At 47.0% G+C, this 24,785-nt stretch overlaps 1 protein-coding gene and 1 long non-coding RNA gene across 3 annotated transcripts in view; one reads left to right on the forward strand and one right to left on the reverse strand.

Annotated features, from left to right (window-relative positions):
* The window catches only part of SCNN1G (sodium channel epithelial 1 subunit gamma), a 32,091-nt gene extending 12,359 nt beyond the window's left edge, over positions 1–19,732 (reverse strand). Inside the window, exons 1-7 of one of the 2 annotated variants that reach the window (XM_084760237.1) lie at positions 19,591–19,669; positions 19,091–19,268; positions 15,707–16,056; positions 13,574–13,892; positions 11,888–12,078; positions 10,605–10,708; positions 7,637–7,800 (exon numbers count right to left, since the gene is read on the reverse strand). In XM_084760237.1, coding sequence (XP_084616363.1) covers positions 7,637–7,800; positions 10,605–10,708; positions 11,888–12,078; positions 13,574–13,892; positions 15,707–16,023 — 1,095 coding nt within the window. In that variant the 5' untranslated portion in view covers positions 16,024–16,056; positions 19,091–19,268; positions 19,591–19,669. Of the gene's footprint in view, positions 1–7,636; positions 7,801–10,604; positions 10,709–11,887; positions 12,079–13,573; positions 13,893–15,706; positions 16,057–19,090; positions 19,269–19,590 lie in introns of both variants that reach the window. The other variant, XM_084760236.1, reaches the window with a different exon arrangement.
* An 84-nt stretch (positions 19,733–19,816) lies between these two features.
* Positions 19,817–21,729, forward strand: LOC311585243. Its single transcript, XR_014775159.1, has 2 exons — positions 19,817–20,701; positions 21,583–21,729. It is a non-coding gene; the product is annotated as an uncharacterized lncRNA (long non-coding RNA).
* Positions 21,730–24,785: the final 3,056 nt, after the last annotated feature.

Here is a 24,785-nt window from a genome sequence, read left to right on the forward strand (position 1 = left end):
TTTTTGTTGTAAACAGAGTTGTTTTTTTGTTAGTTTGTTTTTTGTTTTTTGTTTGTTTTTTTTTTAATTTATTTTTACTCTGAAGGATTTTTGTACTGGTGCCAAGCCCTGATCTGTGATGGAAAATGGATTTGATCTGAGATTTTTCTCCCTTTAAAAATGTAATACTTGGGTTGTTTCCCCCCCAGGGAACAACTCAATATCTCAGAAAAGAGAGAGAGAGAGATCCTCGGTTCTAGCCCAGAGTCCCTCCTCTTTTTTCTCTGCTTTACTGCTGTGAGCCTTCATTGAATCTAAGGCTAAGAAAGTGTTTAGCCCAGAACTTCACCACAAAGGTCAGTTTTCATTATTAGAGCCTGTGCACAGTCTACACATGACTCATCCCCTCCCAGTCCAGGAGCTCGAGAGACTGGTGTCCCCAAAGCTGACCTCCAGCCAAAATAAACCCTTTTATCCTTAAGTTGCCTTTGTCAGGTATTTTGTCTGCTGAGACCTAATTAATCTCTGGCTAGGTGGTCCACAAATATCTTAAACATACCATGTCTGTGAGAGTTTGAAAAAAGATATATATATATATGTGCCAAGTCTTGCCATCCCATAAAGAGATGAAGTTTGCTTTCCACCAGCTGAACCTGGGTAGGTCACATGACTCACACTTTGTCCAACAGTTATGAACAAGCCTGATGCAAGCAGATACTTGAAAAGTGCTTGCGTATCAGAACTAGCTTCGCTTGCTGACCTTGGAGCCTGTGCCACCATGTGAACATGTCCAAGCCAGTCATCTGGTGAGGAGAGGCTGCAGGGAGGAGACACAAAGTGGCCCAGCAGATCTAGCACTTGACCTTACATGACATGAGCAACACTGGTGGAGGTCAAGACAGTGCAGTCTCCATCAAAGAAACTTCCCAGAGAGACCCAGTGCACGGTCTGCCCCACAGGCTGATCTAATACTTGGTTGTATGAAGGCACTGGTTTTGAGTGTGCTATCTAAGGAGCAAAGGCTAAGTGACACTGTCTAAGTCTGAGCTCAGAATCTCCTCCACCCACATAAAACCTCCTCATATTCGCTAATGAGATTCTAGTCTACCCAGCTGTTCAAGGTTCGTTTTAGAAACTTCTCCTTCGTTGCATTCAGTCATCAGGAGAGGCATCTTCAAACCAGCTGAGTCTTCCTCACTCTTATTTCCCCCATCTGATCTGATCAACACCGTCCCTCATTGGGATTATTAAGGTCACCCATTTATTCTTCTGTTCCCACTTTCTCTTCCTCGGTGTCTCCTCCTCCCCCCACCCCTCCCCCGCCCCCACCCATCACCCATCTAAATCACATATCTCATCCCATCAGTGTCCTCACTGCCTGGAATTTCAAGACTCAGTCTATCAGCCTAGCCTGCAAAGCGTTTCTTCACTGACCTTAGTTTACTTTTCAAATTTTACCTTGCTCTTGACTCATGTCAATCCAACAGACAGGCCTTACTGCAGCAGCAAGTGGCCTTTTATTACAAAGAAATCAGACACTGAACTTGTAACCTTAAAGTACACAACTGGCCTGGGTATGGTACTGCCTATATCCTAGGTACCTGGTAGGCTGAGGGAGAAGGGTGGTGAGTTCAAGGCTTGACTGGGCTACATAGTGAGACCTTGTCTCAAAATAAATACAATGATGATGATAGTAAAAAAGACATGGGAGGCAGAGGCAGGTGAATCTCTGTGAGTTCGAGGCCAGCCTGGTCTACAGATCAAGTCCAGGACAGCCAAGACTGCACAGAGAAACCCTGTCTCAGAAAACCCAAAATCCAACCAAACAAAGGATGTAACTGATTGGTAGAGATCTTGCCTAGTATACTGAAGGTCCTGAGTGCAACACCAGTACAGCAAACCAATCAATCAATAAATCAATCAATCAAACAATAACATAGATAGTTGGCCCTTTGCATCTACAGTATTAGCCAATTGTGGGCTGAAAATGTGTTTTAAAACTTTATCTTGGAGTGGAGAGATGGTTCAGTGATTAAGAGCTCAGGCTGTTCTAGGGCCTGAGCTCAGATCCAAACACCTACACTGAGCAGCTCACAAATGCCTGTAACTCCAGCTCCAAGGGATCTGACCCCTTCTGGCCTCCATGACACCTGTGTATGCACATGCACACACACTTATGTAAACAAAACAAATCTTTAAAAATAAAACTATAAAACTATATCTCTATTGTACATGTTGATCCTTTCTTTGTTGTCATTCTCAATACAGCATAACTATGTACATAATATTTACATAGTATTCATATCCAGAGAGTGTGTAGACTCTATGCAAATGCTACCTCTTTCTATTCAGGGACCAGATTGATCATCAGAGGATTCAATCAATTATGAATAGAGAATGTTTTGGAAAATGAATATGCTGGCTCATTTTATATCAACTTGACACAGCTACAGGAAATTTTAATTGAGAAAGTGCCCCATAAGATTGGCCTACAGGCAAGTATGTGGTGCATTTTGCTGATTGGTGATTGATGTGGGAGGGTCTTGCCTATTGTGTGTGTTGTCACCCCTGGGCAGGTGGTCCTGGGTGTTTAAGAAAGCAGAGCAAGCCATGAGAAAACACCAGGAAGTAGCACTCCTGCATGACTTCTGCATTAGCTCTTACCTCTAAGGCCCTGCCTGCCCTGTCTTCCCTGGGTGATGGACTACAAGCTAAAAGATGAGATGCATCCCTTTTCCCCCAAGTTACCTTTGGTCATGTTGTTTTATCACAGCAGTAGAAACTCTAACCAAGGCAATGCATTTATAACAAGCATCTATAGATTTTGAATGATTTACATAGTGTCTATATGGTATTGGTTATTGTAAATAATGTAGGTATGACTTAAGGCATATGGGGAAATGTATGCAAATACTCTGCCATTTTCTGTAAGGAGTTTGAACAACCATGGATTGTGGTATCAGTGAAGACTCTCAGAAGCACTTTCCGTCCAATCCCAAAGGACAACTGTATGCCAAAGGAACTTAGTCTATGTGATGATGTCTACATTTGTATAACAAAATTACATGTTGTCATTGAAACCGGAGGACTATGGGGTGTCTCGGGGCAATGCTGGTGATAGATTTTGAAGTTTGAGGATGTAAAAGCAGGTTACAGGGTAGTATACTCAGGAGAGTTTCATTTTAGTAATAAAATCAACAAATGTAAAAACCGGAAGAGAGAATCGCCTGGCTTTTCCCTGCATGTGACCATGAGAGACTTGATGGTTAATTTTGACTGTCACCTGGAAGCTACACCTCCGTGTACGTGTGTCTGCAAAGGTGTTTCTAGAGAGATCTGAAGAGGGAAAACCCACCTTGAACGTGGGTGGCACCATCCCATAGGCAGGAATCCCAGACATTAACTCCCGGAGCTCTCAGCAGACACAAAGCAGCACTTTCGTCACCACCTCATTATACAGATGAGGTAACTAAGGTATAGAGAATATATAACTAAAGTGCAAAGCCAGACCCCGTGAACCCTAAATCCCCGAGATACGAATCCTTGTGAAAGCATGTAGGCACAGGGATATGGTTGGGTTAGCAATGCAGTGGAGTACGTCTCTGCTTCGTAACTCAGCCCCACACCTCCTCCGTGGGTGAATGGTCCACGCCTGCTCACTTCCTCAACTCCCATTCACCACCCTAACCTATTGTACTCCAGTTTCTGTTCCGCTGAAGGCTGCCCTGGCAAGGAGCACCAGTGTTGTCTTGGGCTCCAAACTCAGAGAACACCTCTCATCTCTCATCTTGCTTGACCTCTCAAGTGCACTTGGCAGACCTCCCTGGGGCTCCCCTCCCCTCCCCCCACACCCCCCACCCCCCGCCCCGTTTGTCTGACACAGGTTCTTCCCGGCTTCTGCCTCTGCTTCCCTGCCTCTCTACTCCTCACTGGTCTCTCTCCATGTGGCTCCTAAGCTGTTCACGTTCAGGGTTCTGTTCCAGGTCTTGGGTGATGGTTTATTTCCATGTCTAGAATTACCTCCCAGACTTTCTTCTGAGCTCCAGGTTCAAAGCATCTACTTACTGCACGTTTTAAATAATTCATTTAGTTTTATTTTATATGCACTGGCGTTTTGCCTGCATGTATGTCTGTGGAAGGGGCCGGATTCCCTGGACCTGTTACAAACGGTTGTGAGCTGCCATGTGGGTTGCTGGGAATTAAACCTGGGTCCTCTGGAAGAACAAGCCATGCTTTTAACCACTGAGCCATCTCTCCAGCCCCCTTCTGGGACATCTTAATTTCATCTGTTTTTGCCCTGAAGACACAACAAGTTGTGCAGGTCTTGAGTTTTCTCTACCTTTCCTATTTTATTCCTTAATTTCAAGTCTGACTCTGGCCCACCCCACAGCCCAGCCAGGACCCAAATAGCCATGTAGCTTCCCCTAGCTTTTCCTGCTGGCAGCAGGTGTCAAACTCTATTGCTTCAACAGTATCTCCACACCTCACTCTGGCTCGCCTTCACAGCCACGGTCCTATTGAAGGCCCTTAGAATATTTCTTTTCTCTGTGGAATTGCTGTTCATGTGCTGTCCCCAGCATATTGATTAGACTTTAACCAGAGTGATCTTTATAGAAACAAAGTCTCACTGTGTAGACCAGGGCTGGCCTCAAACCCCTGATCACTCTCTGTTGTAGCTTCCTGAATACTGGAATTAAAGGCATGCGCCACTGTGTCCAGATTTCAAGGTTAAACAAGGCTTTACTATATATGTCCTAACACCCTAACCCATGGCCCTTTTATAATTGCTCTGCTCTCTGCTGGGACTAGCATTTCCTTACATCATTTGCCAGGAACATATTCTTCAAAAATTCATCATTTTGTAAGCTTCTCCAATAGCTTCTGTCTGTCTAGCCACACATCCAGTTGCCCATCCATCCACCTACCCATCCATCCATCCATCCATCCATCCACCCTTCCATCCACTCATCCACTCAGAAATTACTATGGATATGTTATGTTCTGAGATCTAAGATTATGTATGAGACAGACAAGGTACAGGTTTCCCCAGATATAATCACTATGTTACAGGTATATGTTGATTGATCAATCTACCCACAAAATCCTCCCCACCCCCCCCCCCTCTCTCTCTGTGTGTGTGTGTTGTTAGAACCCAGGCCAGGTATGTGCATTGATTTTTGTTTTCCCCTCCTAAAGGTTGGTTTCATCTTTTGATATTCAGGGCCTTGGACATGTTAAGTCATATAGACCTTCAAAAAAATTAGAAAAGTTTGCTGACCAATTCCCTAAGTCTATCAGATTAACATACCTATCAATAATAAGTAATAAGTAAACAAACAAACAAAAGTGAAAAGGGAAGGAAGTCTAGTTTGCTTGGCTTTACTCTGAGTGACTCCCTGCTGACCTCCTGGTGGCCTTTGTCTTTTTTGTCATTCTGCACAGTCATCCATCACACATCTGCTGCCTGACCCTGCTGCATGGCTTTGATTTTTCTACAGGTGGAGCGGAAACCCCAACCAGATCCTTGTTTACCCACCGCTGGTTAGAGAATGTTTGCTTAATAACATGGTGGGTGTTTCCACGCTCAAAACAGAGATCCAGAGGCGGAATCCATTTGCTTTTGAACTTTTGTAAGCTCTCTTAACTCTTAATCATTTGCAGACACTATGAGAGGCAGGAAGCAGAGAGAGGGTGAAAGAATAAGGGAAGAAGAAGTTGAAAAGTCCAAGTCCTTTCACAGTATGGGAAATGCTGGATGGAAATGTCCACTGTTGTTTTCTGGGAGCTTTCTGCTCTTCAGTGAACAGAGAAATTAGTGGTACTCCAGATTTTCCACTTCCTCATTTGAACACGCCAAAGACTCAAAAATGTTTATGTCTCTTTGAGAAATCAGAATTCATATAGACCCCAAGCTGTACACATTACCTGTCTCTTATGTCAATACACAGGTCCTAAGCAATATGCATCTACAATCGTTTGTGTCACCAGACGATTATGAGAATGGTTGCCTCCTCTACACAAAGAACGAACAGATGTCCTGTGTACAACCACCATTCTACCTCATCGTCTTTACCAGCGAATTGCAAATCATGTTTCCTCAGAGTAACATGCCCTGACCCTTCCTTCCCTGGGCCAATGTCTGAACCCTAGGGATTGAATACATCTCTTCAGAATTCATGTGCTAGAAATGGAATCCCCAAACTCATGTTAATATTTGGGGGTGAGATCTTTGGAGATCATTAGGATGTAAGAGCGTGGGTCCCTTTGATGGACGGCACTCATGGCTTTGTAAGAAGAGGAAGGGTAACCTGAGCTACAGGGCTCGCCCTGTGAGGCCCTCATCCTATTACAGTGCAGCACACAGACTCTTTCCCAGTGATTACTAGCATGCTTGACTTCCCAGACCCAAATTATCAGCCAAACAAAAGTCCAATGCCTTTCTATGTGGTCCAGACAGGCCTGCAACTTGTCAGTCTTTTGCTTCCTAAGTACTAAGCTTATAGGCACAAATCACTATGTCCATCTTCATTTCTCCTTTATAGCACAGAGTGATTGTCATTTTTCTTTTGCATAATGTCTCACTGTTGATTCTCTTGTCTGGACTTCCCTGTTCAGCACTGATGAAGTACTCAGAAAATAACTGTTGAATGAACAAATGATGGAGGATCAATCAAGCCTTGAATGCCCACCCCATCACCTCATAACCCCTGGCTGAGAGTCACTTAAATTTCTAAGCTTCATTTCCTGATAATACTGACCAACGTGATCATCACAAGACTTTGCTTCTTGGTGCATCTTTCAGAGATTCTAGTTTAGAAAATTTCAGCCTGGTGGCCAAGTGGATTTGGAGACCATTGCTCTGGAGTCTAAGCTTGTGAGGCTCAGGGGCTGGGGCTTTACAGTAAGACATTAAGCACAGATATAAATAAAGACATAAACAGTCGTCTGTAAAGAGATTGTCTAGTTTTCTCATCACACACAGGTTTAAAAAAAAACTCTACTAAGGAGGAATGTAAATAAAACTACAGTGGATAGACTGCCTTCTCGTCAGAATGGTAAAAATTAGGAATGGAATTGTAAGCTATGTCAGTTGATGTCTGGGGTCCATGCATGCTTCTTTTGATAGATGTGTGGGTTCTAGGACCCACTTAGGCTACACAAGATCAAAGACTTGAAGGTAGAAAGGTTTCTAGGCAGAATAAGGGAAATTGTTGGAAGACTGACAGGCTAAAGAGACCTTTGAAAACCCCCATGACTTTATATTGGCCTCGAAATGGTTGTCACTGCACCCCCATGTGTCCGTAGGCATCCTAGAAAGATGCTGTCTGCTCTCTTTACATGACTGACAACTCGATAGCTAGTATCTGATGCATTGTTTCCATGAACACACATTGGTGCTTTGTTTTACTTTTAACAAGGGAATTTCCCCGGGTTCTTCCCCTGGATGGCACCTTGTGCTTGCTAACCCACACAGCAGATGCAAACACAAACTTGAATGTGGCTCCTGGAATGACCACTAGGGTAAGCTATTGGAAAGCACAGATCACTGCTCCTTTGAGGAACAGCACCCTCTCCCATCAGCTGCACCCCCTTAGCTGTCATCCAAAGTAAGAAGTTGTCCTCTTCTTTAAGCACAAGCCAATGACTGTCCTCTTACCAGGTGCATTCCTATGGAGGTGGACATGGCCGTCTCGATCTCAGTGCCCACATCTTCGATGAACGGGTATTCATTCTGCTGATGGATAAGCACCTTGGCTCCAGTGGAGGACACCAGGAAGGGGTTGTATTCATCTTCATTTATGTATAAGATGACTTGCAGCCCTGGGAGACAGAGAAGTTTGCTAGAAAAACAGTCCCCAGGGCCCTGGGGAGCCTCCAATCCAAGACCCAGGGACTCCCAGAAAGTTCTAGGTAGGTGAACACCAGACTGGGATGTCTAGGACAGCAGGACTTGTCTTTGATCTGCTTATTGCAAGTTCAAAGCAGTGGTTCAAGCACATATCACAGTCACGTGACGGCTAAGACTAAGTTCCTGCAAAATGTAAAGGAACTGGGTGAGACATATAAGTCTGCATGGTTGCTGATAAAGGAAGTTGTCCTGGGGAACTCCTGTGGCTGCTTAGAGTGGAGCTGGGGAAGGGACAAAACACGATGCTGTATCTGGTTGCTGGTATAACCTCTCTCCTTTCCTTGCTCTGTGCGAAATATATCCTGTACTCAGCTGCCAGAGGGAACTTTAAGAATTGGAAATTGGGTCAGGCGACTGCCTGAAGCCCTTCAGTGGCATCTATTTGGCTATAAGGGAAAGCCATGGACTCCCTTTGCCTGTCACCACCAAGGCTATGAGGCTGTATCACATCTATGTCTCTATCCTTAACTTATCCCACGCTCTCCTTTTCTGGGTCAGCTCCGAGCATGCTCCTCTCATGTGGCAGTTTGAATAAAAGTGGCCCCCATTGGCTCATATGTTTGAATTCTTGGTCTCAGTTGTCAGAGCTGTTTGAAAAGGCTTAGGCCGCTATGGCCTTGTTGGAGGAGGCATCACAGGGGCTCCAAACACCTCCTGCCATCCTCGGTGTGCGTTCTGCCTCTCTCAGATGTTCTTGCTCCGCCGCCATGGACTCTAACCCACTGGACCTGTAAGCCCAATTAAATGCTTTCCTTCGTAAGTTATCTTGGTCATGCTGTTTATCACAGCAATAGAAAAGTAACCAACACACCCCGTTTATCTCTCTGGAACACATCAGATTCATTTTCTTCTTTAGGACCCAGACGGCTCCTGTGAATATGAACGTGGGACTTCTCATCTTTAAACAGCCCCCTCAGTGAGGTCTTTCTGAGCCCCCTTTCCCTGTCCAATGCCCCCATTCTGAGCCCAGCCACTTTGTCTTCCTCTTTGCTGCCTCCTCCTCTTCCTACCTCTCATTAGTGATTACATCATGGCTCTGCTTGCTTATTCACTTCCCGAGTTTCTCTTTCCACAGAAGGGTAAGTTGCCTGGAGGCAAGCAATGACATCTGTCTATGCCCCACTGTATCCCTAGCTCCTCCATGTGGGCCATAGAGCAGATAGTGTCTGGTAAATGAATGAACGAATGGGTAGAGTCTGTGTGAATTGAAAGATGAGAACTTCAGAGCTAGTCTAATCTCTTCTGTTTGTAAATAAGGGAACTGAGCCCAGAGAGGGATGTAGTGTACTAGAGGCCGCACAGCAGAGCCAAAACTCTGCCCTTCTTCACCCAGTTCCAGCCAGCCCCTTGTCACTGCAACGTGCACTCTGGGTCACAACTTCGTAGGTCTTGGAAAGAGCACAGACTTCACAGTTATGAGACCCAGGATTCTGAGTGCAGAGTTGCCCTATAACAGAACCTGGCTATTCCTAACAAGAGCATCTCTGTCTAACAAATCAAGTTTTATTTGCATCGAACTTTTCCCTTTGGCTGGGCATGGTGCTGAGTGCATGCCTGTCATGGCCTTAGCACTCAGGAGGCCCAGGTAGGAAGATGACAAATCTGAAGCCATCCTGGGTTATCTAGTGAGAGAGACCTTATCTCAAAACAAACAAGGGCTGGGCGTCGGCAGCTGAGTGCTTTGCCCAGCATGTGCAAGGTCCTTGGTTGGATCCTCAGCACCACAGAAATGGTATGGAGGAACTCTTTCTGTGAGGAAACCAAGGCAATCTGCCACATCCTTACCTCCCTATAAAGTAGAAGTGGCAGAAATAGAGGTGTCACAAAGGGATGTGGTGGAGGCAACAGCAATGTCAGTGACAGTTGCATGCAGAGTGTGTATGGCTGGAGTGTGTACGCTCCCCAGACCAGAGTCGCAGGGCCAAGCGCCAGCCTGCCATGTAAAGGCATTAGAGATAGGGCATTAGTTAAAGCTCAAGGAGGTCTTAAGGTCCTGGCTCTAGTCTGACAGGATTGGCGTCCTTATAAAAAGGAGAGGCATTGCAGCACCCTTTTGAGGCAGAGGAAAGACCACGCAGAAGACAGACATCTGCAACCAAGAAGAGAAAGAAGTCTCATCTGTAGCCACAAGTGTTACAGGTCCACCCTTCAGCATTGTGATAATCTAATGTCTATTGCTGATGCCACCCTAACTATGGTATTTCATTATGGTAACTTGAGTGTATCCTAGACCTTATTCTAAGAGATCTGAATAGCGCTTATGGGAGCTACTGTTACTGTTCTCATTTTATAGTTGGAAGGCAGTAACCAAGGTCACACAGTGATAGGCAGAGCTGAGGTTTGGCTCCAGAATCTGTTCTCTTAACTAAGCTAAAGGTGTGTCTGCCCTCCTAATCTCCTACTCAGCCCATTTGGATTTAGCTCTGTTTAGACGCCACCTGCCCAGGATTAGTCACCCCAGCAATGAGCTTAAACCAGAGTGGTTTGTCAGCTGAAGGAAACCCAACAGTGTCCTGTGGCTCTCCCAAAGATAAAGAAGCCAGAAAGGAAAACACCCAAAGAGAAGAAAAGACTGAGCACGGATGCTCATGTCTGCACTGGGAGCCAGGAAGAATGCCTTTGCTTTCGGGACAGGTGACAAGGATGGGAAGCCTAGTGTCCCCACTTGTGCTGCTGCCCTCAAGGTCCCATAAGTGTCTCAGGGTTCCCTCCTTACCATACTCACTGCCCCCCATGGAGGTGCTGAGGATGGTGGCGTTTTCTCTGTTGTTGAACGTGTAGCAATTCCCATACATTGGATGGTGGAAAAGTGTGAAGTTCCTACGGAGGAAGGAGAAGGTTCAGGAAGAGCTGGGCTGGGACTTGCTCTTGTGCCACCCAGTTGGAGTCAGGGAGCGCTGTGTTGGTGGTGAAAGCTTTGGGATAATGGATAAGAATGTGACTCACCCATCCCATTTTCTCTCTGATGAAATGAGCAGGCCTCTCAGCGGGGCTTTGATGTAGCATGAGGCTACACTTTTGTTCTCCCTCTTAATCCTCTCCCCACCGTTTCTATTTTGATTTGATATTATTTTGTTTTTGAGGTAGCGTCTCGTGTATCTCAGGCTCACTTCAAATTCCCCATGTAACCACAAATGACACTGAACATCCGACCCTTCTGCTTCCAGCTCCCGAGTGCTGGGAGCACAGGTGCATACCGCCATACCTAGCTGTGGAACTCAGGCCTTTGCGAGTGTTAAGCAAATTCTCTACTAACTGAAGTGCACCCTCAGCTCTGATATGTAATTCTTTATCTCACATGTGTGCCCCCAAATTCCTCTAGCCTTGAATTTCTCAGCCAACACTTGGAGCTTTTCAAATCCTCAGCCCCATGAAAGTGATCTTCAGAGTAGGAGTCCCATCCTAAGGCCATCATGTGATTTCAAGACCTTTGCCCTCAGGGTGAGATTATCTCAATTGTTTAATATTTGCAAGGAATAATGTGTATATTAACATATAGAAGGGCCAGAAAGGCTTAGAGTTCAGAAAAGAATGTGGCTAAACCATTCTTCAGATTGGAGGGATCACCTCAGAGTGTCTCTTTGACTCAATAGTCACCACCAAGGTTCTGATTATTATATTTAAAGAGGAATGGTGTGAAGGACCACAAATATAACACTCGGATATCTGCCTGCCTCCCTCCCTCCCTTCCCTCTTTCCTTCCTTTCTTCTTTTGTACCAGAGTAGAGGCTTTCAGCCATAGGTACACATCATAGTAATATACAAAGCTACATGCATGCCACTGACTACTTTGCATTGTGGCAGGTAATTTAATGGATTTAAAGGTGCTGTGATTCCATGCAAGGTACACTTTCCAAGGGATCCTGGAACCTACCTCCCTGGTAAGTGATTTTCCAAAGGGGGGAGTCAGTGTTCTCAAGACCTATTGGTGAGCTTCAGATGCATGAAAAGGGCCTAAGGCTAAAGCCCTCCGGTCCTCAGAGTGTGTCCCCTCCTGACCTGGCATCACAGGACATCCCATCGAAGAAGCAGGTCACCAGCAGTTCTTCGGCAGAATAGCTCATGTTGATTTTCTTGTCTAGAGGCACCTGTGCCATGATATTCATGTAGTGCAGCTTGTACCACTCCTGGATGGCATTGATTCCTGAGCTGAAGGTGTAGGTGGCACAATCAGAGGTGTCATTTGAGCACTGGGAATAAGAGAGAACACCGGGTTGTCAGTCCTAATGCTGTTGGAAGGACTGAAGAGGGTTACAAATGTCAGGCTAGGTCCTTGGGCAGAGGATTTTTTTTTAAACTTACGGGCACTTGAAGGAGTCAACCTCAAGCCTCAAGGATAAAAGAGAGAGCCAAGAAGAGCACTGGGGCCAACCCCAATGGCTTCTTACTACTGCCCGCCATTGGGCAAGAAGCAAACTCAGATTTTAGGGTCCCTATATTTCCAGGGTTTAGCTAATTAATGCCACTGCCTTCCTACTGAACGCTTCCATTTCTAAGGCTGTCCTGGATTCACTTTGTAGACCAGGCTGGCTTCCAACTCACAGTGATCCACCTGCCTCCACCTCCTGAGTGCTGGGATTAAAGGCGTGCGCCACTATGCCGGGCTTCCCATTTCATATTACAAACACAGTTTAGAAACCTGGATTCTAGCCCAGATTTCTCTGACATTACTTCTCTGCAGGATCTCAGACAAGGCATTAAGGTATGGAGTATGTCACTGACAGAACGTTAGCAGGAATATCATGCTACCCAATTACACTTAGTAAGCAGTTGTAAGGGCTCATGTTTGAAATACTTAATTATGAGGGCTCTAGAGAGAAGCCATGGAACATTCCAAGCATTTTCATCACCCTTGGCTTGGAAAGTCTCCTGAAAGGACAAATATTCAAAGAATTTGATATTAAGAGAATCATGGAAATACCCTATGAATGCAACCAGGAGGACTTTGAAGTCTCGATGACTTTGATGAGGCACCTTTTTCATTATTGAAATTTTGTTTAGATATATAGAAAACATTAGTAGATTCAAAATTCTCATCATCAAAGCTAATCAAGATGAAGAAACAGTCCCCGTCCACACTCTAGTGGTGGCATGGAGAGGCGCAGTGGTGACAGACTTTGCCCAGGAGGGTAATGGAATTCATTTTCAGTGAATAGCTTCTTCCTTTTGCCACTTGAACGGGACCAGAGTGGCAATAAGAAGCCTGGTGGTGGCACCTCACGAAGCAAGCACCGCTGGGGACCCTGGTGCATTTGCTGTGGTTTACTTTCCCCTTTCTGATGTCTATACAGCAGCTTTGCTTAGAGACCCTGCCCCCAATATGTCAGGAGGTGATCAAGTGCCCCCCACTTCCAGCTTGGCTAATGAAATCTGTATCTTACACATTAACCGAAAGAGTGAAAATGGCCTCTTTAATTCAGCATCAATATATGAATGAATCCCATTATTTCTTGCTCCCTAAATCATTAAGTCTCCCTGAATATCTGGCCTTCACAAAGCCTCTATGAGCCACAGGTCCTTCCCTGTGATTTTGCCCATGCCTAGACCTGCCTGGGCTGGTTTCGGTTGCTTGCCTCCAAATCACTATAACAAGGTATAAATCTTACAATTGGCCAAGAAGGACCACCGAGCCCACCAGCTCCCTTTCTCCCCGGCACCCATGAACTGTGAGGAAGCGAGTCTCACCAACTGAAATCCCACCAGCTTCTTCGACTCGTGCACGTGCATGACATTGGAAGCCTTGTGAATGATTCTCCCGCTGACTTTCCGCTTCCGGCCAGTGAAGAAGTCCTTGGCTTTTCCCTTCTCATTCTCGTTGAAGAGCAGCAGTGGGATCAGGTTGAGGAATCTGGGTGGTGCACCTTCCCAAGTGGACTGCATGGATCCTGCTTCCCGGCGTTTCCGAGATTTAACCTCTGGAAAATCTTTGACCCCGTACAAGGACAGCAAGGCCTGTCTTGTCTCACCGTCCAGGTCAGCCAAAAGGTCGCTCACGGCACTGTACCTACCAAAGTGGGAAGGAAATGTCAGGGAGAAGGAAGACCCCTGGCACAGTGCTGTAGTTTCTCCACGTTGTCTTCCATCTTGACGTGTCAGCCCTGTCTCCTGGCCACTCCCTTGGTCGAGGGGATGAGGTCTTTCACTGTTTGCCCCATTCAAAGTGACCACTGGTTCCCCTCCTTTGCCACCTCTGTCTGCTCATTCTTGGGAAGGTTGATGCCCCCCAACCAGTATCTCTAGAGTGTTGATTCTCAGGTGCCTCCCATCAAGTAGCCAAAGTGAGGACACATAAATAACTGCTAACTGTACGGGGATAGGCTCCATTTCCACCTGTCACTCTCTGCCTCTGCTCACTGGACATCCTCTAACCAATGATGGGAGGCAAGAGATTGGGACTGTCGCCTTGACAACACCCAAGCACACAGAAAACAAGAGCTGACTGCATGAAGAGTAATGGCACTGTTTTCTCTTTTGTTTTGTTTTTTAAGTATCGCTATACCAAGCAGTCCCAGCTCCTCTCTCCCTCTTGTTTTCTGTAGAGGTCATGACATAGCACAGAAGCTAAGGAGTCAACTACCTGTCCCGTTCAAGCTCTCCATCCTAATCCAGGCTGGGTGGGGTTTTCTTTCCTTTTCTATGTCTCAGTTTCCCAGCCTGCTTATTTATAAAACAAGGTTGTTGAGAAGGTTCAATGTGTTTATTATAGGTATAAGAAACACAGCTGAGTACAGTGGCACATAGCTACAATATTTAGGAGGCTGAGGCAGGAAGATCACAAGGTCAAGGCCAATCTGAGCTATATAGAAGGGCTCTGTCTCCAAGTATATAAATAATGTTACACGTTTAAAAGAAATATATATGTGTACAGGTAATTAAAGGGCCACTATTATTATTATTATTTGTAGTAGCTCACTACCTTTTTCACTCTTCACTGTGGTATTAGCTTTACCAGGGCAAAGAATGTGTTAGGATTACTCTGTGCTGTGCCTCAGAACCCAGAAAAGAGTCTGACAATTTGCAAAGGATCAATAAATGATTATGGCTAGAATATGGGTGGAGGAAGGGAAAGGTGGGAACAGGAAAAGGAAAGGAAGATGTCGAAGAGACTTTGGAAGTAGAGAATGAGTCTGTGGCCTGACTTTGCCTTTGACCTTTGCCTTCAGCACATGCCTCTGCACAGCTCAAGCGCTGGCCAGTCTTGCCTCTTCTGCAATTCCCCGATCTGCACCCCTCCCCCTCCCCCACCCCTACCTCCATCCCCAAACTCTGCTGCATTCTGTCTGGCCTCCCAGATCACTTTCCCATAATCCTGAGGACTATGACGACCCATTTAGAACAGGTCCTGCCACTGACAACAGGGCAGCACCAAAGGTTGATCCTGTCCCGAGCCCAGGGATCTCAATTACAGGGCTGGGCTCACTGAGACGAGGGGTCAGGGCAGCAAGGATGTTTCCGGAAGTCATCTGGGTGTCACTTCTGAGTCAGCCTGCCTTTGGGGGAGAGTGAACTTGGGAAGCCAGGAAGAAAGGCTCAGCGGGGCTACATGTGTGTCTGCGGGAGGCACATTCCAGGCCCGGTCTCCAAGCCCAATTGGTGGAGCAGCCAGCCTACCCTGCCTGCCTGCCTGCCTGCCTGTCTTAGACATAGTCATTGAACTGAAAACATACAGGTTGGAAACCGATCCTGGCGATCAAACCAAATTTCTAAAGTCTGTGTCAGCAAGCTGGTGCGGCTCTCAGACAGTAGCTCTGGGGGAGGGGCTTTGGCATTCAGGAGAGGACGGACTTCCCGCTCCCAGACGCCAGCGCAGCCTCTTACTTGTAGGGGTTGATGTTGCAGATAGTAATGGCGGGGAAATCCAGTTTCTGGAAGTGAACTTTGATGGAGACAGAGACTGTGTAGAAAGAGAAGACGAGGAGAGCACACTGCCAGATAATGAGGGCCACCGCAGTCAGCGTGAACGCGATCCACAGCAGCCGGCGGAGGCGGCCTCGGGACACCACGATGCGGCGGCAGCCATGGGTGTTGGTGTTCATGCAGTACCAATGCATCAGGTCCTTAATGGTCGGTGCCTGGGGCCCTCGAACCGGTAGATTCTTTTTTATTTTGGCTTTGATCTTCTCTCCAGGCGCCATGGTGAGGACGGGGACTTTGCAGCCTGCAAAGTTCTGAAGGGACAGAGGAGACAGGTAAGTAAGCTTGCAAGCACAGGTCTGCCAGCCCGTCCCTGGATCCTCCGACTGGGAAACACCAAGCCCACGTGTTCCTAGAGGCCTTCTTCTCTTCTGTAGGTTGGACAGGCTGCATTCTGCGCCCTTGGCCCCCTCGCCAGGATATTTGCTTTGGGCCACCACAGCTGCCTCCTCCTTTTAGGGCCCCCAGGCCTAGCCCTGAGGGGGCAGGGCAATGTGTAACCTGCACATACTGGCTGAAGGACCTTTCCCCGGAGTTCCTGGGCAGGTGCCCTCACAGCAACCCAGTCAGACTTCTCTTATCAGGCAGAGGCACTATAAGCCGTGCTTTATCGCTTCCATTGGCCACTTCTTGAGAGCAAGCCTCCTGTTTTATGAGGTCTCCTGATGCCTAGAAAAATGTCACTCCTGAACAGAGCACACATTAGGCAAGGTGTCACTGGCTGCTGAAATTTCCCAGCAGCTGTTATAGGTCACATCCTGACCACATTTTCCCTGCCCCTTTCCACGTTTCTCTCTTTGAAATGAGATGATTTCCGTCTCGTTTCTTCTCTTTACCATCATTTCTAAGCGTTTTCTATAGTGCTCAGTGTAACATCAGCCCATGACTCCCAGCCTCTCCGTATTTTACCAGACACCATGTCATTTTACCTGATTTTAGGGTATTATAATTTGGAGAAGGCACTTTGATTCAATGGCAGGTTTGGGGGTGCGTATTGGAAAATAAGTGAACACATTCACTTATGTGTGTTGCATCTCAGCTGCAGAATCAGTACACCATGAGATATTCATTTTAGCAATGAACTCACTGTATAGTAGATAGAATCACCAGTCTCATACATATGTAAACTCTCTATATAAACATACATTAGTTTATATATTTCAACAGTTACATGAGGTAGCTTTACTGTTATTATATTCACATCAGACAGGTGGGGTGACTTGCTCAAGACACACAGCATGGCTCCTATGTCTGTGTGGAGTCTGCATCTAAGACAAAGACTTTGATGACTCCATCAAGTTATTTTCTTTTTCAAGATAGTGTATAAAATAGTGGGATTTGTTTTGGCATTGACATACACAGGTGTCATTATACCTTGTTCTAATTTGTCCTCTCCCCCATTGCACTTGCTGGTCCCCTTCCTTCCCCCCAGTAATCCCAAATATTTTCATGCTACATGTATTCTATTACTCTTTCTTCCCCATCCTTCCTTACAATCTTCGTCTACTTGTTCATGGTCCCCCTTTTAATCCCCCCCCTCTCTCTCAAATCTAGGTTCTGAGTACAAGAGGAAACATCTCTTTGAGAATGGCTTAGTTTGCTTCCGTTTCCATCATCAAGTTCCATAGCCAGGATTCTGGGCCAACAGCATTAGTTTTCTTCCATCCTGAATCCATGGAATACGGTCCAAAATTGGGGGAATAGTTGGGGAGCAAGGCTTTCAAGTTTATAGTGCTCATGGGTTAAAACTTACAGTACAAAGGGCTGGAGAGATGGCTCAGCAGTTAAGAGCACTGACTGCTCTTCCAAAGGACCCGGGTTCAATTCCCAGCACCCACATGGCAGCTCACAACTGTCTGCAACTTCAAGATCTGACACCCTCACACAGACATACATGCAGGCAAAACACCAGTATACATGAAATAAAAATAAATAAATATTTTTTAAAAGCTTAGAGTACAAAAGAAATAGAGAATCAAGGGTGAGATGTTCAGAGGCAGCCAGACTGCCCCACCCCGACAGGCTTTCATGATTTTTCTAGGTTGAGAAAAACTATCTCTTATTGACAAAATTATTCTATATTAGCCTCTTGATAAGCAGTATAAATTACTTTGCTTTACTTTGTCTTAAATGATGTCATCATTTAAAAAAAATGCCATGGAGCATGGTGGCACATGCCTTAAAGTCTAGCACTCAAAGGGCAGACATAAGAGGATCTCTGTGAGCCTAAGTATATATATTCAAGTTTTAGACCATCAAAGGATACATAATAAGATTCTGTCTAAAAAAGAAAGAAAGAAAGAAAAAGAAGAAACAAAGTTAGCAGTTTGTTTTTAAGGCATAGATCCAGGATCAATTTGTATAAAACTGCAGCCCAAAGATGGATTCCTCCTCTGCTGCGTGTTTGCTGAAAGCTGAATTCTGGACACTCTTCTCCCCAACACTAGTTCTTCTCACTGGAGCTGATTCTTGGGATCCCCATTCATCTCCTTCCAAGAGGATCAGGCAATCCTGGGGGGGGGCTCTAGAATGTTCACATGAATATTTCAACTCTAAGGGAAAGCAGGACTGTAGCTAGTGCTAAGCTGTGGGACTTGATTCAACCAGGTGCGTTGGTGGAAGACTCTGGAGCGGATACGCTCAGAACTTATTTTAAGGATCAGCTCAGAGTGCTCTCAACAATCTCCTCAGGTAGGTGTCATAGTTTCCCTGTTACACAAATGACATGAGGACATGGGTAGACTAAGCAGCTTGCCCAAGGTCATAATAGAAAGTGTCCGGGCTAGGATTTGAACCCTAAAACACATCCTAGTTATGTTATTCTTTAAATAATGATAGTGGTTGCAGGTGCCAGCTACTGCAGCAGCAGTAATAGCGGCTGTCAATCACTGATACACCCGTGCCCAGGCTTCCCGTTCCTATTTCACCTAATTTAATTCTCACTACAGACTAAACAAGGTGTTATTATTATCCCCATGCCGCAGAAGTGCAAAGACCTTAGGTAATCTGCCCAAGGCCACACAGTATGAAAGAATTCTTTGAAATTCCATGTCCCTGGTTTCTTCCTGTCACCTGCTCTCTTCCCTCACATGTCCCAGACCTTGCCTCTTCCCCTGTGCTTGGCGAGGGGTGACGCATTTGTGAACCTTTGTTCATCCTAGAACTTGGGCATGAAAGTCTGGGGCCAGAGAATGTTTCGATTCCTGCCTTGCTGCCCGTGCTGTTTGGAAATAGCTTGAGCCTCAGAACCAAGGACCCAAGTCCACGGGACTGAGCTGCCTCACTGACTCGCTCCAGGCTCTGTCTGTCCGGCTCGGAGAGACCAGGCGCAGTTTTGCGGCAAAAGCCCTCTGCTTCGTGGCGGCTCCGGCTGCTGCTGCTGTCTTGAGCGCCGCTTCCGAGCAGTTCGCTTCAAGGGCTTGAGTCTTTCTGGAACAGTCTCCTCCAAAGAAAAGTTTTCCCGCGGCTGAAAGACAGTCCCGGTCAAGTGCACGCTTTTCAAGGTTGAGACGCCGGTGAGCTGGGCTGAGAAGAGCCGAGATGCACTCCTCCCAAACACACTGGCTCAGAAACGCCTGTCGCTCAGCTCAGTTTCCCGGGCCGGGGTCTGGGAGAGAAGCCGGAGCTGGACACATATCGCCCTGGGAAGCGTCTCAGCATCCCTGCCACCCCGTGGACAGCATAGTTTTGTTTTGCTTTTGTTTTTTTTCTTGAAAGTCACCACACCCCGTGTCTGTTCAGGTGCCTCGAACCCCGGAGTCGACCCGACCGGACGCTGCCGGACTTACCTCTCAGATCTGACGGGTCGCGCCAGGTGAGTGCAAAGTCTGGGGACGCTCCTCTTCTTCTGGCCTCATAAAGCCAAGCATCTCTAGGAGGCACAGCCAAGAGCGCCCGTGGGCCAGGCCTAGACCCCTCCCCTTACTGAGACTCCGCCCACACCTGCCCAGGTGTTTTCCCTGGGCCACTCCTGAACTTTTTTCCTCCGGGAGTAAACCGTGACTCCTCAGCGACACCTGCGGTCCCGAGGCAGCTCTGCGCCTCAGCTCTGGCCGCGCTGCGTCTTGCTGTGGCACCGCGGGTGCTTGCTGCCGCCCAGAGGCCACTCTGCAACCTGCATTCTCGCTGTGTCACAGCTCCATCCTCCCAAAAGGTACTTGGCAGCGCCTCTCTCTGCCCCAGATCACAGCAGCTCTTAGGCCAGTTCCAGCAGACATTCCTCTTAGCCTCTTACCCCCTCACCCTTCCGACCTGGTCAAAACCTGCAGCATGTTGCAGCTTCAGAATCTTCTTGAGTCCCGCTGTGGGCAGCAGGAGATCTTTTACCACAGCATTTATTCTTTGAGCCAGTCAGCTGTCTTTCCATAGGGACTCACACAAATGACTATTAGAAATAAGCTTAGAACACTGAAACTGTGAGGGATCAAAGACAGATATGCATTCTGGACAGCAAGCCAGCCGCAAACAAGAAGTGTGACCTCATTAGTGTCCCCAAGAAGACCACAGACACAGCCTGTGTGCAAAAGGAAGCCAAGTTGGATGAGATTTTAAAGGAGATCAAGTCCATAAAAGACTCGATCTGCAGTCAAGATGAACGCATCTCTAAGTTAGAGCAACAGCTGTTGAAGATGGTGGCCTGAGGCCCGCCACCTTCACCTGGCGGCCGCTCACTGGCAAGCCCCAGGGAGGGCAGGATGGGAGGCGCTGCCATTCGGAGACATTCCGCTTCAGATCTGTCAGCCAGCGATAGGCCACATTCCAGTAAGAACTCAGTTCCTCTCCCAAATTTCTGAAAACACAAAATCTGGGCTTTCCCTTAGGAGGTTCTGATGTTTGACAGGCAGCGACTTCTTGACCTTTAGTGCATCTGAGCTTTAGAGAAGAGCCCACCCTGACCCTGTGTCCTCCCCACCCTGACCCTGTGTCCTCCCCACCCTGACCCTGTGTCCTCCCCACCCTGACCCAGTGTCCTCCCCACCCTGACCCTGTGTCCTCCCCACCCTGACCCAGTGTCCTCCCCACCCTGACCCAGTGTCCTCCCCACCCTGACCCTGTGTCCTCCCCACCCTGACCCAGTGTCCTCCCCACCCTGACCCAGTGTCCTCCCCACCCTGACCCAGTGTCCTCCCCACCCTGACCCTGTGTCCTCCCCACCCTGACCCTGTGTCCTCCCCACCCTGACCCTGTGTCCTCCCCACCCTGACCCTGTGTCCTCCCCACCCTGACCCTGTGTCCTCCCCACCCTGACCCAGTGTCCTCCCCACCCTGACCCAGTGTCCTCCCCACCCTGACCCTGTGTCCTCCCCACCCTGACCCAGTGTCCTCCCCACCCTGACCCTGTGTCCTCCCCACCCTGACCCAGTGTCCTCCCCACCCTGACCCTGTGTCCTCCCCACCCTGACCCAGTGTCCTCCCCACCCTGACCCAGTGTCCTCCCCACCCTGACCCAGTGTCCTCCCCGCCCTGACCCAGTGTCCTCCCCACCCTGACCCAGTGTCCTCCCCACCCTGACCCTGTGTCCTCCCCACCCTGACCCAGTGTCCTCCCCACCCTGACCCAGTGTCCTCCCCACCCTGACCCTGTGTCCTCCCCACCCTGACCCAGTGTCCTCCCCACCCTGACCCTGTGTCCTCCCCACCCTGACCCTGTGTCCTCCCCACCCTGACCCTGTGTCCTCCCCACCCTGACCCAGTGTCCTCCCCACCCTGACCCTGTGTCCTCCCCACCCTGACCCAGTGTCCTCCCCACCCTGACCCAGTGTCCTCCCCGCCCTGACCCAGTGTCCTCCCCACCCTGACCCAGTGTCCTCCCCACCCTGACCCAGTGTCCTCTCCGCCCTTTCGGTGACTGGGGACAGTGCCACCTTGCTCTCTGTTTCTTCCTTTGTAATGTTGCCAAAACCAAATGTAGCTTTTTTTTTCTTTGTATTTTACTGCTTTGCAGTATTTGTGTGATTGGGTTTTTTCCTCCTTAATTTGAAAGGGACAGCACTGTGTATGTTTATAAACTACATGAAGATGAAAAAAATATATGAGCCTATGCACACACACACAAATTTACGTACACACACACACACACACACACACACACACACACACGCACGCAAGCAGGCATATGCTAGCCACAGTGCATAAGTGAGGACAGCTTTCAGAAACAGGTTCTTTCGTTCTCCCAAATCCACTGGGATTTGAATTTAGGTTATCAGGTTTGGCAACAAGTGACTTTAGTTGCTGAGCCCAGTTTCCCCACTTTTGCCTTTGGCACTCACTAGCATCAACAGTCTTACTGAGAGCTTTCATTCCCCTGGCTTCTCAGATCTGATGGGTCACCTTCCCCCGAAACAAAAGCCACTTGACACTTCTCTTTACAGTAGTTATAGCATTTCAGGGTCTGTGTAGGAGTTGAGGGTCTCAAGAGATTATCACAAGAGAGACCAGGACATCTAAAGCTTCTGGAGGACCAGAGGCAACGCAAAGGTGTCTACAGTAGCTTAGAAGACAAGGACTTAGGCACAAATGGGGAAACTCTATCTGTTAAAGAAGATTGCTCCTTGCTCTAGAGCAATGGCCTTTGGTTCTTGTGCACATGATCTTGTGCCATTGGGATGGAGAGGAAGTTTATCTCTTTAAGCTTGTTCTTTGACTAAGTCTCTTTTGGAAACTGATGACTGGGGAGTTAGGACCAGGGCCTTTGGTTTTTTAAAATATATTTTATTTATTTACTTTACTCTTTGTTTATTTATTTTTAATGCATGTGGGTGCTTTGCCTCCATGTATGTCATCTATGCCTGGTACCTATGGAGGCCAGATGAAGAGGGCATCAGAACCCTGGAACTAAAGTTAAAGACAGTTGTAAGCCATTATATGAGTGCTGGGACTCAAACCCAGGTCCTCTGGAAGAGCTGCAAGTTCTTTTAGCCACTGAGATATCTCTCTATCCCCCTTTTTATTTTGAGTGTGAACACACTTACATGCTATGGTACATATGCGAAGGTCCAATAACAGTTCTTAGAGTTGATTCTCTCCTTTTGCCACGTGGATCCCGGGGATCAAAGTCAGGCCATCAGGGTTGGCAGTAGGCGCCATTACCTGCCAAGTCATCTCACCAGCCCTAGACTGGGGTCTTTAGATTCTCTTGTGTGAATGCTGCTGCTCTGGCAGGAAGCCGGCTTTAGGCAATCAGCACCGTGGACAGCGGCCAGGCGTTTCCGGGCTTCTCAGAACATCTACCCAGGAGGTCTCTAAATGGTTGCTGGTCACTACAAAACACTGTTCATTATCTGAAGATGGATCCAGTGTTCAGTGTTGAAGGAGCTAAGGTGACATCCTCCAACCAGCCTATCAAGTCTATATAGATAGTCGACCATAACTAAACTGTCTTTATAACTAGAAATGTGCAATCAGTTCTTTTGCTTGTTTGTTTTTGTTTTCGTTTTCATTTTTGTTTTTTGAGACAGGGTTTCTCTGTGTAGCCTTGGCTGTCCTAGACTCACTTTGTAGACCAGGCTGGCCTCGAACTCACAGCGATCCACCTGCCTCCCAAGTGCTGGGATTAAAGGCGTGTGCCACCGCGCCCAGCTTTTTTTCCCCCTTAAGATGCGTGGAGTGGATGGAGCAAGCTCCTATTCCAACTCCTACTTCCAAAAATTCATTTAATATATTGTCCTTGGATAGAGGACGTATCAGATATTAGCAGAGTTTTTCTTTGTAGCTCTTGCTGTCCTGGAACTCATTCTGTAGACCAAGCTGGTCTCAAACTCAAAGATCAGTTTGCCTCTGCCTCCTGAGTGCCAAGTGTTAGAGGCGTGTGACACTACCATCTGCCTATAAAAGCAGTTCTTAACTCTCCAGACTGTTAAGTGACCTATAAAGTCGCCACACTTTGAATTAGCCAATACTGGTCAACCCTCTGACAAAACTACCGAGACGGAGAATGGATTGGTGGTTATCAGGGGGCAGGAATAGAGTCAAGAAGGGAATGGGCAAGATGGGAGAGAGTTTCTTTGTTGAGATAAATCAGTTTTGTGGCTTGGTTGTGGAATGATTATAGGAATCTATACATATTTACAAAGCACGCACACAAATATGCATATTAAAATTGGTGAGAACCAGGGCTGTAATGATAGTTCAGCAGTTAAGGGTGCCAACTGTTCATGCAGGAGACCCAAGATTGGTTTCCAGTACCCACACCAGGTAGGCACAGCTGCTTGTAAGGGATCTGAAACCTTTGGCCTACACGAGCACCTGCACTAATGTGTGCATAGCCACACATAGCCACACACACATAATTACAAATAAAATAATCCTGTAAAAATTGTAAATCAAATAAAATTTGAGTTTGGCCAACAGTCTTAACCAATGCAAATTTCCTAGTTTAAATATTTTTGCTTTTATTGTATAAGATGTTGCTGCAGATGGAAGCTAAGTGAAAGCTCAAGAAATTCTATGTACTAGTTTTGCAACTTCTGTGATGATGGTGATAATGTCTTTTCTAGACAAGGTTTCTCTGTGTAGCCCTGGCTGTCCTGGACTCATTTTGTAGACCAAACTGGCATGGGCTCACAGAGATCCATCAGCTTCTGCCTCCGAGTGCTGGGATTACAGGCATGTGGCACCACACCTGGTTGTTTTTATTATTATTTTTAACTCGAATGTGTGTATGACACACACACACACACACACGCGCGCGCACACACACACACACACACACACACACACACACACACACACACACACAGTTGCCACAGAGACCAGACAGGGTGTGACATCTCCTGGAGCTGGAGTTAGAGACAATTGTGAGATGTCTGATGTAGATGCTGAGAACTGAACACAGATCCTCTGGAAGAACAAAAAGTACTATTTATTGTGGATCCATTTCTTCAGCTGAAATATGATTATTTAACAGAAAAAGTTAAATAAAATGTAATAGTCAAAAGTCAATGTTCAAAGAAGTTTCCATCTTAAGCTTGAATAAGAATAGTAAA

This window comes from Acomys minous (assembly GCF_964271855.1).
Source record: "Acomys minous genome assembly, chromosome: 2".
NCBI classification, from domain to species: Eukaryota; Metazoa; Chordata; class Mammalia; order Rodentia; family Muridae; genus Acomys; species Acomys minous.